The sequence below is a fragment of the Aedes aegypti genome, chromosome 3, assembly GCF_002204515.2.
Source record: "Aedes aegypti strain LVP_AGWG chromosome 3, AaegL5.0 Primary Assembly, whole genome shotgun sequence".
In the NCBI taxonomy this organism is placed as follows: Eukaryota; Metazoa; Arthropoda; class Insecta; order Diptera; family Culicidae; genus Aedes; species Aedes aegypti.
In genome coordinates, this window is record NC_035109.1 from 285,031,949 (window position 1) to 285,048,092 (window position 16,144).

At 43.7% G+C, this 16,144-nt stretch overlaps 1 protein-coding gene and 1 long non-coding RNA gene across 6 annotated transcripts; one reads left to right on the plus strand and one right to left on the minus strand.

Moving 5' to 3' along the window:
- Nucleotides 1-547: 547 nt before the first annotated feature.
- LOC110678706 (pre-mRNA-splicing factor Syf2-like) lies at nt 548-1,600 on the minus strand. 4 transcript variants are annotated; one of them, XM_021851921.1, is made up of 2 exons: nt 1,594-1,600; nt 548-1,360 (listed from the first exon to the last, which is right to left on the minus strand). In XM_021851921.1, exon 2 carries the CDS (start codon nt 1,356-1,358, stop codon nt 648-650), a length of 711 nt encoding a protein of 236 aa, XP_021707613.1. In that variant the 5' UTR covers nt 1,359-1,360; nt 1,594-1,600; the 3' UTR covers nt 548-647. The 4 variants fall into 4 exon arrangements, with proteins under 4 accessions (XP_021707613.1, XP_021707611.1, XP_021707614.1 ...); XM_021851919.1 differs by having other exon boundaries at nt 548-1,378; nt 1,594-1,599; XM_021851922.1 differs by lacking the exon at nt 1,594-1,600 and adding an exon at nt 1,468-1,501.
- A 2,705-nt stretch (nt 1,601-4,305) lies between these two features.
- On the plus strand, nt 4,306-5,039 carry LOC110678412. 2 transcript variants are annotated; one of them, XR_002501579.1, is made up of 3 exons: nt 4,306-4,787; nt 4,856-4,944; nt 5,000-5,039. It is a non-coding gene; the product is annotated as an uncharacterized LOC110678412 (long non-coding RNA). The 2 variants fall into 2 exon arrangements; XR_002501578.1 differs by having other exon boundaries at nt 4,856-5,008.
- Nucleotides 5,040-16,144: the final 11,105 nt, after the last annotated feature.

Sequence of the window (16,144 nt, forward strand, 5' to 3'; positions counted from 1 at the left end):
GAAATCCGAAAACTTACAGTGCTAGTGAATCGAGACTCTTTTAAAAAGAACCGTGATTCATTTACTCATCGTGGAGAGTCGATTCCTTTGAACGATTCTTAAGCGAGTCACTCATCTCTATTTTCCACTGATCCAGAATAGCTCTGATCGCAACCTCATACCACATTTCTGTCCGACTGACTGACTGATACATTTACTAGTCCTCTACAATGCAACGTTTTATATTTCATATCTTACTGATAAATAATCTACAACCATTGGGAGATATATAAATATATTTTTTTCGTCTTAGCATTATTAGATAATGTGTATATATATATATACATTCGTTTGGCTTATACACAATCGCCTTTTTTATAATATCAAATTTCTTACATTGAAGTATAATAAATGTGCGCTTTGTTGAGAAAAATGTGCTTTTTTAGTCAAACTACAAAAGTCTACAATTTCTCATCACTAAATAAACTACTCAATTGGAATGCGTTTTTTTTTTGCGTTTCTTTGTTTAATCTGGACCACTGTGATATATATCTACGTAGATTTGAGATTGTTATTCTCTTTTATGTTTTATTTTAAATTTACAAGTAATGCTGCGTTTATTTCTTCACAATCCTTAAAACTAACATTAAAAGCCCAAGCCCCGCCAATTAGATGGCCGTTCCCCGTTCCAGATTCTGCTTGATTTCGGCCGTGTGCTCCCCGTAGAATCGTTCCAGCTTCTTGTTGAACCGGGCATTCTTCTCGTTGATGTAGTCAATGTCCGCATCGTCGTTGTGGGTTCTCCTGCGCGAGAACTTCTTCCGTTTGTCGATCTGCTGCTCGAGATCCTTGACCATTTTGTCGATCGCCACCGGAGTGTCCTTGTGAAGTCCTTGCAGAACCACATTTGGTCCCCCGTAGAACGCATCACCATATCTTTCCTTTTGCTCTTCATACTTGATCAGATCTCTCGGTTCCATGTTTTTAACCAACCGATTGTACTGTCGGGCCGTCTGGGCTTCATAATCCGAAAATCCGGGATCGGCATTCTTTTTCTTGGATCTCAGCTTATCGAACCGTTCCGCTTCTGCTGCAGATACTTTCATCAATTTCACCCGATTATAGTCCAAACCTTTGGCTTCCGCTTCTGCCTTTGCTTTGCTATCATCGATGAGCCAATCTGCCTGCCGCTTCCGTGCCTCCCAGTTGGCTGGCAGCTTTTTCCTTTCGTCTTCCGCGATTACTTCCTGATGGTTCGAGTTCCGGGCTTCGTTCCGCTGCATGTGAAGTTTTTTCAAGCGCTCCATTCGCTCGGCATGTTTTTCGGCAAAGCTTTTCGGTGCCGTTGATGACGAGGGTTGCGACGTTGCGTCGGACATTGCTGGCGGGTTAAACGAGACTATTTTATGTCGTTTTCGTTTTTAGGAACTGGGTCGGTGATCAACACATAAACAAACCAATGTCAAGTAAATTGTAGTTCGGTCGAACCTGAATCGGGTTGGGGTTGAAACTGTGATTCAGAACGGGTTGCGCCAGTTCCAACCTAGGTTCAAAAACGAATTCGACATTAATCGTTAATTTGTAAAATAAATAAGAAACTGAAAAATTTAGTACCAATGAAAATTTCTCGCGTAACAATTCTAAAGGGCCAATAATCAAATTGTAAACAAATCGGGTTTTGATACCATTCGATAGCATCTCCCAACACCCACAAACTGTGCAAACATTGTCAACAAAATCATAAATCTTACCGTTATAAACTCGGTTTTCAAAACGGCCAATAACCGCTTTTTTCCAAATCATTCATTGGCCCCCGCTCGAAAAGGCCAATGATTGGTTCTCGCTCCATCAAGAGGGCCTACAATCGTAAAATTTCGCAAACTGTCATTGGCCTTAGCATGGTGAGAGGCCAATGACTCTCTCTTGCTCATTCATTGAAAACCGAAAAGGCCTAGCCTTGGGCCAAGCACGCTAATAAAATTCTATTTTGGCCAATAAAAAAGGCCCATGCCTTGATGAAAATCGAAAATGGGCCAAGCATTTAAACTCATCATTTTTTCCACATTTTTGTCAGTTTTCAGAATAAAATCGATTATTAGCGTCTAGTAATAGTAAATCGTCACTCAACTAGCAAGAAATCACATTGATTGATTTGAATTCTGAAAAATAGGAATTGAAAATGTGGTGAATAATATTCAAATCGAATTTTCTCAGAGTCAACGATCTGAGGATTGGCCCTTTTGAATTGTTACGCGAGATTTCCGTCGTCGATTTATTCGAGCAAAACAGAAAACAAAGCACTGCCACTGCTGACATTTACAATCGATGCTGCGAACGCGATCCAGCTTCAGATAGGGGAGTTTTTAAAAATTACGTCACATGAATGGAAAATCGTAAAACAAATCTGGACAAACATTAGGAAAGGGCCTTTTTTCAGAAACGTTGCTCTTGAGCCAATTTTAGCCCGCCCACGCAAACCCGGATAAAAACGTACCATTCAGTGAATGTAATAAACCATAGACCAATCCAGTTGCCTGCGTAGTAGTGCAATGTTGACAAAATTTTCTTTGTTTGCTGTGAGAACTGTCACAACATTGCTTTTGTTTGCTGTGAGAATCCAAATATAAACAGAATTGCTGCAAAACAACCACTTCCTTGTTGGACTGCCGTTGACCGAAAGCTCAATGACGTCAAACAAACATCGATACGTTTTCATTCTGAGGAAATCGACTTGTGTAAGATTGATTGTGCGTTGGTATTCGTGGCAGTTGGCTTGGGGACCTCTATTAATTTACAATACTCGCATAACTTATGATCTCGCCCTAAAAGCCATTGGTAACCATGTGTGTAGCTCGGTGTTTCTGAGTATTTGGATGGATTTACACGTTATTTAACAAAGTTATGGTGAAGAAAGGATCATTATCTACCTGCCGGTGGTGTTGGTTTGATTGCCTATTTGTTCATTTGCTCAGAAACAACAAGCTACACACGTGGTTACCAATGGTTTTTAGGGCGGTATCCCAGATTACGCGAGAATATAACGTGTTGGATACAATACAGCGTATTGTAATTGGGTCTAAAATTTTTAATGAAATCCTGTTTTTATTTAATAACACGAAAGAGCATGTTACTGCAATCTCTTTAGCAATTTTTCCCGCTCAAATAAGGGCTATATCATGTTTAAACTTTAATTCAAAAATTGGGTCGATGAATGAACCTTGACACTTTTGATCATGTTTGACGTTCGCTTAGTCGACAAAAACACCACAGGGGTTTTAGTTTTAACACTGGGGTTGTTCCTATCTGACATTTCGGAAGGGACACGGAAAACAAAATATACCCAAAAATTTGAGTTTAAGCCAAGGGGTGTGAAAAATCTAAAGAAACATAAAAAAATGTTTTTCGGACTTTAAGCAACGAAAAAAAAAAAATTGAGTAAACATGTGTTTTTGGCCTAAACTTAAGCGTTTAGCACTAAAATTAGGACAGGGCTTTAGGACCCTATTGAATGGCAAAGCAACATTATTCTTGTTTGAATATACAATTCAAAAACAATATATTGTCGCACCGCCACCAAACCGGATCGCGCCAGTGCACTCAGGCAAATGGACCAGGGACGAAAAAAATCATGCTCACTATACTCAATTCACTGACATTTATGCCACCATCAAAGTAACCGCACCACCACCAATATGATTGCACCAATGAAGATGGCACATAAGTAGATGATAAAACAAACAACGATGCCCGTACGTCGCTGGTGTTTTTGATTATCAGAAGCAGAAGAGTGTCAGTTTTAGAAAATTGATTATCATTGAGGTTCATACTAATTAAAAAATATGCTGCTTTACGGGTAATGAACGATCCGATGCACGGAATCGATGATGTTGACGCGTCTTTACTGTGCTTTGTGCAAAAATTACAACTTCCCGAACCGGAATGTAAAAAAGTCAAGCTGTCCAGAATGAGTATCATTTTTTGCTTCCGATGATCATAATGCGGTTGAGTATCAGCAGGGTAAAAGGAAACTGACAATCTTGCGGCAAGCGCTTTGCCAATCTTTGTTGTGTTGTCAAGGCGAGGATAAAAACAAATAAAAATCAACGAAGATTCTACCCAGCAAGTATCAATGTAGGCGAGGGTAGATTGAGTATTTTCGTCCCTGAAATGGACTATCGATAAACATAGGAACCCCTTATGTAAATTCGCCACAAGGAATCGGGTTGAAATTCATAAATTTGCCCTATGAAACCGAAATTTTAAAACAAAAATAGTTTTCGCTGTAAATAGCGCTGTTTGGTTCTCAGGACTTGTGCTCTTGAAAATTCGGGGTGTGGCTTTGTTCTATAATCATCTTAATGAGTTAAGCCACTAGTGTTAACACCGCGCGTTGCCCAGTGTAGCTGACCAATACCACAAAAAGCAGAAACGCGATTTGGGCATACCTTTCTGTTATTAGCGAATTGCATCGTTCGCCTTCTAAGGCTGAATGGGGAAGGAGAGATAGTAGTGATAAGAAAAAGATGGATTGAAGACTATTGTAAATAAGAGTAGGACAAACGGCCATTGGGAAATACCCGTAGAAGTTGGTTGCTCCGGCTAATTAAATTTAAAGCATATTTGGTAGTGAATTTCGTAAATTGAAGTAGTTTCGGACACAGTAATTGATGAGCTAGATGAAACAGGTATAGTTTATTAACATTGTTTCAATTCGTTGAAGGTTTCCAAATCGTTGTATCCAGTACCCAGTTCGCATCGACGGTATCCTAGAAGGGAAGAAAATTGAAGTAAATTACTCTGTGGTAGTCGTAAGTAAACTTATAGATAGAACTAAGGAAAATATTGGAAAATATTAAACATGAATTTGATGTATTAGGAGCGAAAGTAGGCGAAGAAGTTGGAAAGTTGGAAGTGAAGATAAGCTGTACGGAAGTGGTCTAGGGCGTAAAGGAGAAACCAAATATTGTAAGTAAGATTGGAAAAGAGTTTGGTGAAATAACTAATAAAATTATACTTTTAGTTTGAGCTGCCACTAAATAAAGGTGTTTGCTACAAGGAATTGGTTCTAATCCGAACAACCTCAAAAATATTTGAACCAAGCTCGGATTAATCTTTGAAGCGCCATGACCGATCCAAATGCAAATCTCGACTTCACCGAAACCCCGTGCGCAGCTTGCGACGATGTGTCCACTGAAAACGAGCGGATGATCGGATGTGATGGATGTCAACAGTGGTTCCACATCCGATGCGTTGGAATATCTTCCGACGCTGAATTGGATAAAAAGTGGTTCTGCGCCGATGACAAATGTCAGCAAGCCAAGAAGAAGAAAAAGACGAGTCGTGCCAAAAAGAATGGTGACGAGTCGGACCGTTCCAGCGTCAAATCCGACGCGCTCAATCTAGAGCAAAAGCTCAAAGCGATGGAGGAGAGCCAAAAGCGAATGGAGCAGGAGCTGGAAGCGGAAATGATCTTGAAGAAGAAAGAAAATGAAATTAAGCGGTCAGTAGAAAGAAAACGAATGATGTTAGAGAAGCAGATGCGTGAAGAGGAAGAAGAAGAAGAAAGGCTGTTGCAAGAAGAGATTCTGCGAGAACGAAAATTGCAATTGGAACGGATGAGAGCCCGGCAACAGATGTTCGAATTAAGCATGAAGAGCCTTGATAATGAGATGGCCAAACTAAAAAGTTCTTCGGAGAAGCATAAAATGGAAAAAGGTAGCGACGCTGAGCAAACTGTACTCGGAGTGAATCGAACACCACTGCGTAATCCGGAGATCGGAAAACTGACAGAGCAAAACGTGAAGGTATTGAAGACTGCACAAATCAGTGGATCCGATGATGACTCCGAAAACGATGACGACGATGAAGAAAACGATACCGATACTGACTCCGAAGACGAAAACAGTGGATCCGGCGAAGAATTCAATAGTTCGACGATCGAAATAGGAAAAAAGGCTGCACAAGGCAAGAGCAAGCGTAATTTCGACAATTCAAGTCAACAAGGGCTGAGCCAGCCACGATGCGGGCCGACAAAGCTTCAATTGGCTGCCAGAAGCGGTATTAGTAAGAAGCTACCCACATTCTCCGGAAAACCAGAGGAATGGCCACTGTTTTTCGGGACATATCAAGCATCAAATGAAGCTTGCGGCTACACCGATGTGGAGAACTTGGTGTGGCTGCAAGAATGCCTGAAGGGTCCGGCGCTTGAGATGGTCCGTGGCCAGCTGCTCCTCCCGAAATCAGTTCCAAAGGTGATGATAAAGTTGCGCCAATTGTACGGTCGGCCGGAACAGCTATTGCAAAGCCACCTGGAGAAAGTACGTCGACTGGAACCACCAAAGGCAGGAAAATTAGCAAGTTTCATACCGTTCGGCACAGCAGTCGAGCAACTATGCGAACATTTGGAGGCTGCCGAGTTAAAGCAGCACTTAGTGAATCCGTTGCTGATCCAAGACTTAGTAGAAAAATTGCCGGACAACGATAAGCGTGAGTGGGTACGCTTCAAGCGAGGTAAGAAGAAGGTGACACTTCGGACTTTCACGGACTTCATATCGGAGATTGTGTCGGAGGCATGTGAAGCGAATGTGAGTTTTGAATACAAACCGGCAAATAAGATCATCGGTGAAGGGCGTCCCTCTGCAGGAACCAGCAGATCGAAAGGCGCAATGTTCAACCACAGTGAAATAGAGAGTCATTCGAGTGGACCTACTGGTGGAGATGAACGAAAAAGCCTGAAGCCATGCAGAGTCTGTAATCGAACTGATCATCGTGTACGTTATTGTCAAGATTTTAGGAATTTGACATACCCTGATCGTATAAAAGTCGTGGAACAATGGCAGTTGTGTCATGTGTGCTTGAACGAACATGGCATGGCACAATGTAAGTTTAAGTTACGCTGCAACGTCGGAGAATGCCGGCAGGCGCATAATTCTCTTCTGCATCCCACGGACAGCGTAGTCGGAACAAGTGCACATATTCGCACAAAAAGCGTGATGATGTTCCGGATGATTCCAGTCCGCCTGCACTGCGGAGGAAAATCGATCACCGTACTAGCGTTTCTAGATGAAGGGGCGTCGGTGACGCTTATTGAACGGAAGCTTGCGGATCGGTTAGGAGTAGTCGGTGTGCATGAAAAACTCACCATCCAGTGGACAGCTGACATCGAGCGAGTTGAACGAGATGCAACGAGGACAAATGTGTGGGTGTCAGCCATAGGAGCGGAGGAGAAGATGCTGTTGACTACGGTTCATACAGTTGGCAAGCTGATGTTGCCAGCGCAAACATTGGATGCCAGTCTTACAGTGGACGACCTCAGATGCTCATCGGGTTGAATAATTTGCACTCCTTTGCTCCGCTTGAAGCAAAGATCGGAACTGTTTCAGAGCCTATTGCCGTGAGATGTCAACTCGGATGGACTGTATACGGACCGCGAAAATCATCAACTGCGGCTAAATTAACCGGATTTGTTAATGTTCACCACAGCGTTACTAATGAGGACCTCCATGATCTCCTGAAAAACCACTATGCTGTAGAAGAGTCAGTGGTGGCCATACACCTCGAATCCATCGAAGATCAGCGAGCTAATGAAATTTTAAAGCGTACCACCAAGCGTATCGGAGAATGTTTCGAGACCGGTCTACTGTGGAAGACCGACAATCCATCGTTCCCGGATAGTTATCCGATGGCTTTGCGTCGACTAAGGCAATTGGAAAGAAAGCTGGAGAAGAATTCGAGTTTGCAACAGAATGTCTGCAAACAAATCGTCGAGTACCAGGAGAAAGGATATGCCCATCTTGCGACTCCGGAGGAACTCGCTACTACTGATGCTAGGAAAGCGTGGTATCTTCCACTGAATGTAGTGGTGAATCCAAACAAACCCGGAAAGATACGTCTCGTGTGGGACGCTGCAGCTACGGTCCAAGGCGTATCTCTGAACAGTCAGCTGTTGAAAGGACCTGATATGTTAGTTCCACTGGTAGCCGTTATAGTCGGATTTCGGGAGCATCGAGTTGCTATAGGTGGAGATCTGCGAGAGATGTATCATCAAATAAAAATTGTTGAGAAGGATAAACAGTTCCAGCGCTTTCTGTTCCGAGACGATCCCAAAGAAAATCCTCGCGTTTATGTCATGGACGTCGCCACATTTGGATCAACGAGTTCTCCTTGTTCAGCGCAGTACGTGAAGAACTGCAATGCCGAAGAATACGCTGAGCAGTTTCCAAAAGCAGCAACAGCAATCATTAAGCACCACTACGTAGATGACTATTTCGACAGCGTCGATACCATCGAGGAAGCTATCAGTCGTGCGAAAGAAGTGAAGTTCGTTCATCAAAAGGGCGGTTTCGAAATAAGGAATTGGGTCTCCAATTCGGTGGAAGTGCTCCATAGTCTGGGAGCACAGGAATCAATCTCACCAGTTCATTTCACCGAAGATAAAAGTACGTTGCAAGAGCGCGTACTCGGGATGTTTTGGAACCCACTAAGCGACGAATTTTCGTTTTCTACCAAACACCGAGAACAACATCTACCGTACTTCAGCGGTGAAAAGCGTCCAACGAAGCGTGCTGTGCTAAGCTGTGTCATGGGGTTTTTTGATCCCCTGGGTTTATTAGCTCCATTCACGGTTCACGGAAGGATCTGTTGGAGTATGCAATGATTGTGCCTCGTATGCAAAGCGGCAGCACTGGATGTGTGTAGCTGTATGAGTGAGGCTGCGACGCATGCGCCGGTAGGGCAGGCGGCGAGCGCGCCAAATAGAAGGAAGAAAGGGAGAATGGAAAGTTTGCCATTCATCCGTAAAGTGATTCTCGATCCGTTCAGACGTGTGTATTAAAGCTTTCTCGTTGCGTACAGTAGTTTATTAGTTGTTTTCTTTCCTACCGAAATCCTGGTTCCGCGTTCCGCTTCGGTGACCCTGTTCTGCGTTGTGGTGTGTCCACCTCTGCCCAACAGGTTATGGGCCCAGCAGTGCCGAAGGGAAGGTTCTGGATTGCATAGGAAAAAGGTTCCGAGAGAGCGAAAGTGATCACGCCGTGTGTGAGTGTGTGTGAGTTGTTTTTCTCCGCGGTGGTGATTTTGCGTGGACAAAATGGCGGATGTGAACAAGTTTGCGTTTGCCAGACTGAACAATCAGAACTGGCAAATATGGAAGTTCCGGATGGAGATGCTCCTGACCAGGGAGGAGCTGTGGTATGTTATCGGTGATGCGAGGCCGGCTGTAGTGACCGATCAGTGGACGAAAGACGATAGGAAAGCTCGTGCCACTATCGGGCTGTGCATAGACGACAATCAGTTCGGTTTGGTGAAAGAAGCAGACAGTGCGAAAGCTTTCTGGGATGGTTTGAAAGCTTATCACGAGAAGAACACGGTGACCTCGCGTGTGTCGTTGTTGAAGAAACTGTGTTCGTTGAATCTCGCGGAGGAAGGTGACCTTGAGAGTCATCTGGTTGTGCTTGACGATTTGTTCGATCGTTTGACGAATGCAGGTCAACAGCTGGAGGAGTCGCTGCGGATTGCGATGATCCTGCGCAGTTTGCCTGATTCGTACGATAGTTTGGTCACGGCGTTGGAGAGTCGTGCCGATGCGGACATCACCATGCAGCTCGTGAAGTCGAAGCTGATCGATGAGTTTGAGCGTCGGAGAGAGCGTTCCGGCGAAACATGTGAATCGAAAGCGATGAAAAGTGTGATAATGCAAAATGAAGTGCAAAGCGTGGGTGGACTCGGCAATAGAGCACAAGTGAGAAGATGCTACTTTTGCGACAAGCCCGGTCATTTGCGTCGCAACTGTCGATCATTTTTGCTAGCGAAGCAGGAGCTAGAACGAGAGTGCGAAGATAAGAAGAAGCCGGACAACAGAGTGCGTGTGCGGCAAAACGCGAGACAAGCGAAGGACGAAAATTGTGGTGCCAGTGTGTGTTTTATGGCTGGAGTGGATCAGCAAAAGTGCTGGTACATTGACAGTGGAGCAAGTCGGCACATGACGAGCGATAGATACTTTTTCAAATCGCTGAAAGAAAGAAAAGGCCCGAGTGTAGTGTTAGCGAATGGTAAAGTGGTTACCGCTGCTGGTTGTGGCGAAGGTTTTGTGAACGGTGTGGACGGAAACGGAAGCAAAGTGGAGATTAAGCTCACCGATGTGTTGTACGTTCCGTCGTTGAAGAGTGTACTCGTTTCAGTGGACAGACTGATGGCGAAAGAGTTTTCGGTGAAATTTAAGAAGGATGGTTGCGACATTTGCAATGCATCCGGTAAGAAAGTGGTAATTGGCGAAAAGTCGGGGCCATTGTATCGGCTGAAGCTAGCGAAGATTATGAAGAAAGTGGAGGGCCAGCGGCCGATAATTGGCGAGAAGAAGACAACGAAGGGAAGAAGTTCACCAGTCAGTGTGGTGAGCTGGTATTCGGAGAAGAAGCCGAATAGAGCCGAAGAACGTGAAGAAGAAGAATACTTCGATGCGGACACTTCAAGCGAGGAAGTGGAGCCGCTGCAAGTGGCGGAGTCCAACAGTGGAAGCTCAAATTCGGATGCTGATGACTGGAGGGAAGTTCGGCAATCCAGGAGGAATAACCGTAGAGTCCGACCCGGACGATTGATTGATTACGTTGCTTGAAGCAGGAGGAGATCAACCCGGCAAGGAAGGCAGACAGGATGCGGACGAGTACGAGGACAACATTGAGGAGGAGTGTTGGAGTATGCAATGATTGTGCCTCGTATGCAAAGCGGCAGCACTGGATGTGTGTAGCTGTATGAGTGAGGCTGCGACGCATGCGCCGGTAGGGCAGGCGGCGAGCGCGCCAAATAGAAGGAAGAAAGGGAGAATGGAAAGTTTGCCATTCATCCGTAAAGTGATTCTCGATCCGTTCAGACGTGTGTATTAAAGCTTTCTCGTTGCGTACAGTAGTTTATTAGTTGTTTTCTTTCCTACCGAAATCCTGGTTCCGCGTTCCGCTTCGGTGACCCTGTTCTGCGTTGTGGTGTGTCCACCTCTGCCCAACAGGTTATGGGCCCAGCAGTGCCGAAGGGAAGGTTCTGGATTGCATAGGAAAAAGGTTCCGAGAGAGCGAAAGTGATCACGCCGTGTGTGAGTGTGTGTGAGTTGTTTTTCTCCGCGGTGGTGATTTTGCGTGGACAAAATGGCGGATGTGAACAAGTTTGCGTTTGCCAGACTGAACAATCAGAACTGGCAAATATGGAAGTTCCGGATGGAGATGCTCCTGACCAGGGAGGAGCTGTGGTATGTTATCGGTGATGCGAGGCCGGCTGTAGTGACCGATCAGTGGACGAAAGACGATAGGAAAGCTCGTGCCACTATCGGGCTGTGCATAGACGACAATCAGTTCGGTTTGGTGAAAGAAGCAGACAGTGCGAAAGCTTTCTGGGATGGTTTGAAAGCTTATCACGAGAAGAACACGGTGACCTCGCGTGTGTCGTTGTTGAAGAAACTGTGTTCGTTGAATCTCGCGGAGGAAGGTGACCTTGAGAGTCATCTGGTTGTGCTTGACGATTTGTTCGATCGTTTGACGAATGCAGGTCAACAGCTGGAGGAGTCGCTGCGGATTGCGATGATCCTGCGCAGTTTGCCTGATTCGTACGATAGTTTGGTCACGGCGTTGGAGAGTCGTGCCGATGCGGACATCACCATGCAGCTCGTGAAGTCGAAGCTGATCGATGAGTTTGAGCGTCGGAGAGAGCGTTCCGGCGAAACATGTGAATCGAAAGCGATGAAAAGTGTGATAATGCAAAATGAAGTGCAAAGCGTGGGTGGACTCGGCAATAGAGCACAAGTGAGAAGATGCTACTTTTGCGACAAGCCCGGTCATTTGCGTCGCAACTGTCGATCATTTTTGCTAGCGAAGCAGGAGCTAGAACGAGAGTGCGAAGATAAGAAGAAGCCGGACAACAGAGTGCGTGTGCGGCAAAACGCGAGACAAGCGAAGGACGAAAATTGTGGTGCCAGTGTGTGTTTTATGGCTGGAGTGGATCAGCAAAAGTGCTGGTACATTGACAGTGGAGCAAGTCGGCACATGACGAGCGATAGATACTTTTTCAAATCGCTGAAAGAAAGAAAAGGCCCGAGTGTAGTGTTAGCGAATGGTAAAGTGGTTACCGCTGCTGGTTGTGGCGAAGGTTTTGTGAACGGTGTGGACGGAAACGGAAGCAAAGTGGAGATTAAGCTCACCGATGTGTTGTACGTTCCGTCGTTGAAGAGTGTACTCGTTTCAGTGGACAGACTGATGGCGAAAGAGTTTTCGGTGAAATTTAAGAAGGATGGTTGCGACATTTGCAATGCATCCGGTAAGAAAGTGGTAATTGGCGAAAAGTCGGGGCCATTGTATCGGCTGAAGCTAGCGAAGATTATGAAGAAAGTGGAGGGCCAGCGGCCGATAATTGGCGAGAAGAAGACAACGAAGGGAAGAAGTTCACCAGTCAGTGTGGTGAGCTGGTATTCGGAGAAGAAGCCGAATAGAGCCGAAGAACGTGAAGAAGAAGAATACTTCGATGCGGACACTTCAAGCGAGGAAGTGGAGCCGCTGCAAGTGGCGGAGTCCAACAGTGGAAGCTCAAATTCGGATGCTGATGACTGGAGGGAAGTTCGGCAATCCAGGAGGAATAACCGTAGAGTCCGACCCGGACGATTGATTGATTACGTTGCTTGAAGCAGGAGGAGATCAACCCGGCAAGGAAGGCAGACAGGATGCGGACGAGTACGAGGACAACATTGAGGAGGAGTGTTGGAGTATGCAATGATTGTGCCTCGTATGCAAAGCGGCAGCACTGGATGTGTGTAGCTGTATGAGTGAGGCTGCGACGCATGCACCGGTAGGGCAGGCGGCGAGCGCGCCAAATAGAAGGAAGAAAGGGAGAATGGAAAGTTTGCCATTCATCCGTAAAGTGATTCTCGATCCGTTCAGACGTGTGTATTAAAGCTTTCTCGTTGCGTACAGTAGTTTATTAGTTGTTTTCTTTCCTACCGAAATCCTGGTTCCGCGTTCCGCTTCGGTGACCCTGTTCTGCGTTGTAGTGTGTCCACCTCTGCCCAACAGGATCATCGTACAGCATTTATGGCGTAGCGGATGCGAATGGGATGAAACCATCGACGATGCTTGTTGGGAGATGTGGAAGCGTTGGACTGATCTTCTGCCGGAAGTGGAAAATATTCGTATACCGAGGTGCTACCTTGGAGGTTATTCATCTTTGGAGGTTGAATCGGTTGAAGCACACATCTTTAAGGCCCAAACGCAATGATAGCGGAACGGCAACGGAATGCGGTACCGGTTCGCCAGGATGAACCACACCATCTCGACTGAGTTGACAACGAATGAAATTGAACTAACACTGAGTCGACAAGCTTGTTGTAGTCCATGCTGGAGAACCGGTTCCGCTTTTCGTTGCCGTTCCGCTATCATTGCGTTTGAGCCTTTACTGATGCCAGCGAACACGCGTACGGATGTGTCGCCTTCCTGAGAGTGGTTGTCGGTGGAACTGTTCTGTGTTCAGTGGCCATGTCCCGGTCGAAAGTAGCTCCGTTGAAGAAACAGTCGGTTCCTCGTTTAGAGTTAATGGCAGCCGTACTTGGCGCTCGGATGAGTCGGACAATGACCGATACGCACTCGCTAAAAATCGATCGTTCTGTGCTGTGGACAGATTCTCGAACAGTGTGGAGCTGGATCCGATCTGATCAACACCAATACAAACAGTTTGTAGCGTTCAGGATTGGAGAAATACTGGAGCTAACACGAGCGACGGATTGGAGATGGGTACTGTAGGGATTGAGAGGGGTACTATAGAAGATATCAAATAAGCAGGAGGGCATATAGTTCCAGTAACAATGAAAACCTACACGCTAAGATCAGTTTACCCAAATATGGGTAAAGTTTACCCATAATCGCCGAAAAGTGCACACACTCATTTTATGGGTAAATCTAGCGTAACATTTGAAAAGGGCCTAACTGCAAAATGTAAACAAACTTGATTATTCATTATTCGTATCATTTTTTACGTAAATTACTCCTACATACTCTTACGGGCATGCAAAATGCATTATTAATGGTAATTTTATTCAAATTTAAAAGGGCCTATCTGAAAATGATAAAACTAAGAGGGCCTAACTGGTCATAAAAGGGCCTAACTGAAAATTTCGATCAAAATCAGATTGGCCCTTCCGTGCATTTTTAATTTTTCTTCATATTTTTCAATATTTAGCCCTTGTATAGTGATCAGCATAACGTGAAAATTAAGAAATGCTCGATTGAAGATTCTGTAACATATTAATTGTTACTATTTTAAACTCATTGCTATCTAATAGTTTTAAACTTTTGTTCGACACTCATAGTCTATTACTGGGCCACGTAACGTTTTAAATCTAACATAACATAAAAACTAGTAAAAAATGTTGAATTCAAACATCACCGGCAGATAGGCCCTTTTACGAGTCTTCAAACCAGTTAGGCCCTTTCAATTAGGTCCTTTAATTGAACATGGTTTCAGTTAGGCCCCTCCAGTTAGGCCCTTTTATTTAACATAGTTCCAGTTAGGCCCTTTTGGAATTTGTTAATTTTATTGATTATTGAATAGATTTTCAAAGTTTTAGAACAAAATCAATCGATTATGTGAGAAAATCAACATTGAATATTGAAAATTCTTTATTGAAGATTCAGTACTATATTGATTATTCATATTTCAAACCCTTTCTCCTATTTACTAGTTTTATACATGTGTTCGACACTCATGATAGTCTACTAGGTGGCCCATAACGTTTTAAATCCTAAATAACAAAACAACTCGTGAAAATGGTTGAATTCCAACATCATCGGCAGATAGGCCCTTTTACGAGTCTGCAAACCAGTTAGGCCCTTTCAGTTAGGCCCTTTGATTGAACATGGTTTCAGTTAGGCCCCTCCAGTTAGGCCTTTTTATTGAACTTAGTTCCAGTTAGGCCCTTTTGTAATTTATTAATTTTATTGATTATTGAAGTGATTTTCAAAGTTTTAGATCAAAATCAATCGATTAGGTATGTGAGAAAATCAACATTGATTATTAAAAATTCTTTATTGAAGATTCAGTACTATATTGATTCCTATTTCAAGCCCATTCTCTTTTTTACTAGTTTTATCATAATCTTAATGCGAAGTTAGTTGAAAAACTGATTTTTTATCCTGAAAAAAAATCAATTTCATTAAAAATTTTGAATAATTTTTATTTGTTAATTTTTATTTGTTGCCTCTAGTTGTGGATCGATTTCCAAAAGTCGCAATTTTCACAAAAACAAATTCGTTTGTTTTTGTAACAGCTCTGCAAGAATTCTTCTTATACTTCTTCTTGGCATTACGTCCTCACTGGGACAGAGCCTGCTTCTAAGCTTTGTGTTCAATGAGTACTTCCAAGTTATAAACTGAGAGCTTTCTTTGACAAGTTGCCATTTTCGCATTCATATATCGTGTGACAAGTACGAAGGTACTCTATATTTAGGAAAGTAAAGGAAATTTCCATTACGAAAAAAACCTGGACCGACCGGGAATGGAACTCAGATACCTTCAGAATGGCTTTGCTTTGTAGCCGCGGACTTAAACTGCTCGGCTAAGGAAGGCCCTCAAGTATAAAACAAGTAAAAAAGTGAATGGGTTTGAAATAGATATAATCAATAAGGTACTGAACCTTCAACCGAGAATATCCAACATTTAACTATTACATTGTTTTTCTCTCGCTTTATTTTATTTAAAAACTATGAAAATCACTTCAATAAGCAATAAAATCAACAAATTCCAAAAGGGCCTAACTGGAACTATGTTTAATAAAAGGGCCTAACTGGAGGGGCCTAACTGAAACCATGTCCAATCGGAGGGCCTAACTGAAAGGGCCTAACTGGTTTGAAGATTCATTGAAGGGCCTAACTGCTGATGATATTTGAATGCAACCATTTTCACGAGTCGTTATGCTATTTGAGATTACTAACGTTCTGGGCCACGTAATAAACCATAATGAGTGTCTAACACAAGTATAAAACTAGTTAAAAAAGTTAATGGGTTTAAAAAATCAATAATCAATATGTTGCTGATTTTGTATAGAATAGTTTCCAATATTTAGCTTGTATGATATTGTGTTGTTTCCTCACATAATCATCAAATGTTGTCGAAGAATTATGCAAATCACTTCAATAATCAAT

Bases quoted from the DNA above. Each gene is read 5' to 3' on its own strand.
- LOC110678706 (XM_021851921.1), bottom strand. From the start codon at position 1,358: ATGTCCGACGCAACGTCGCAACCCTCGTCATCAACGGCACCGAAAAGC.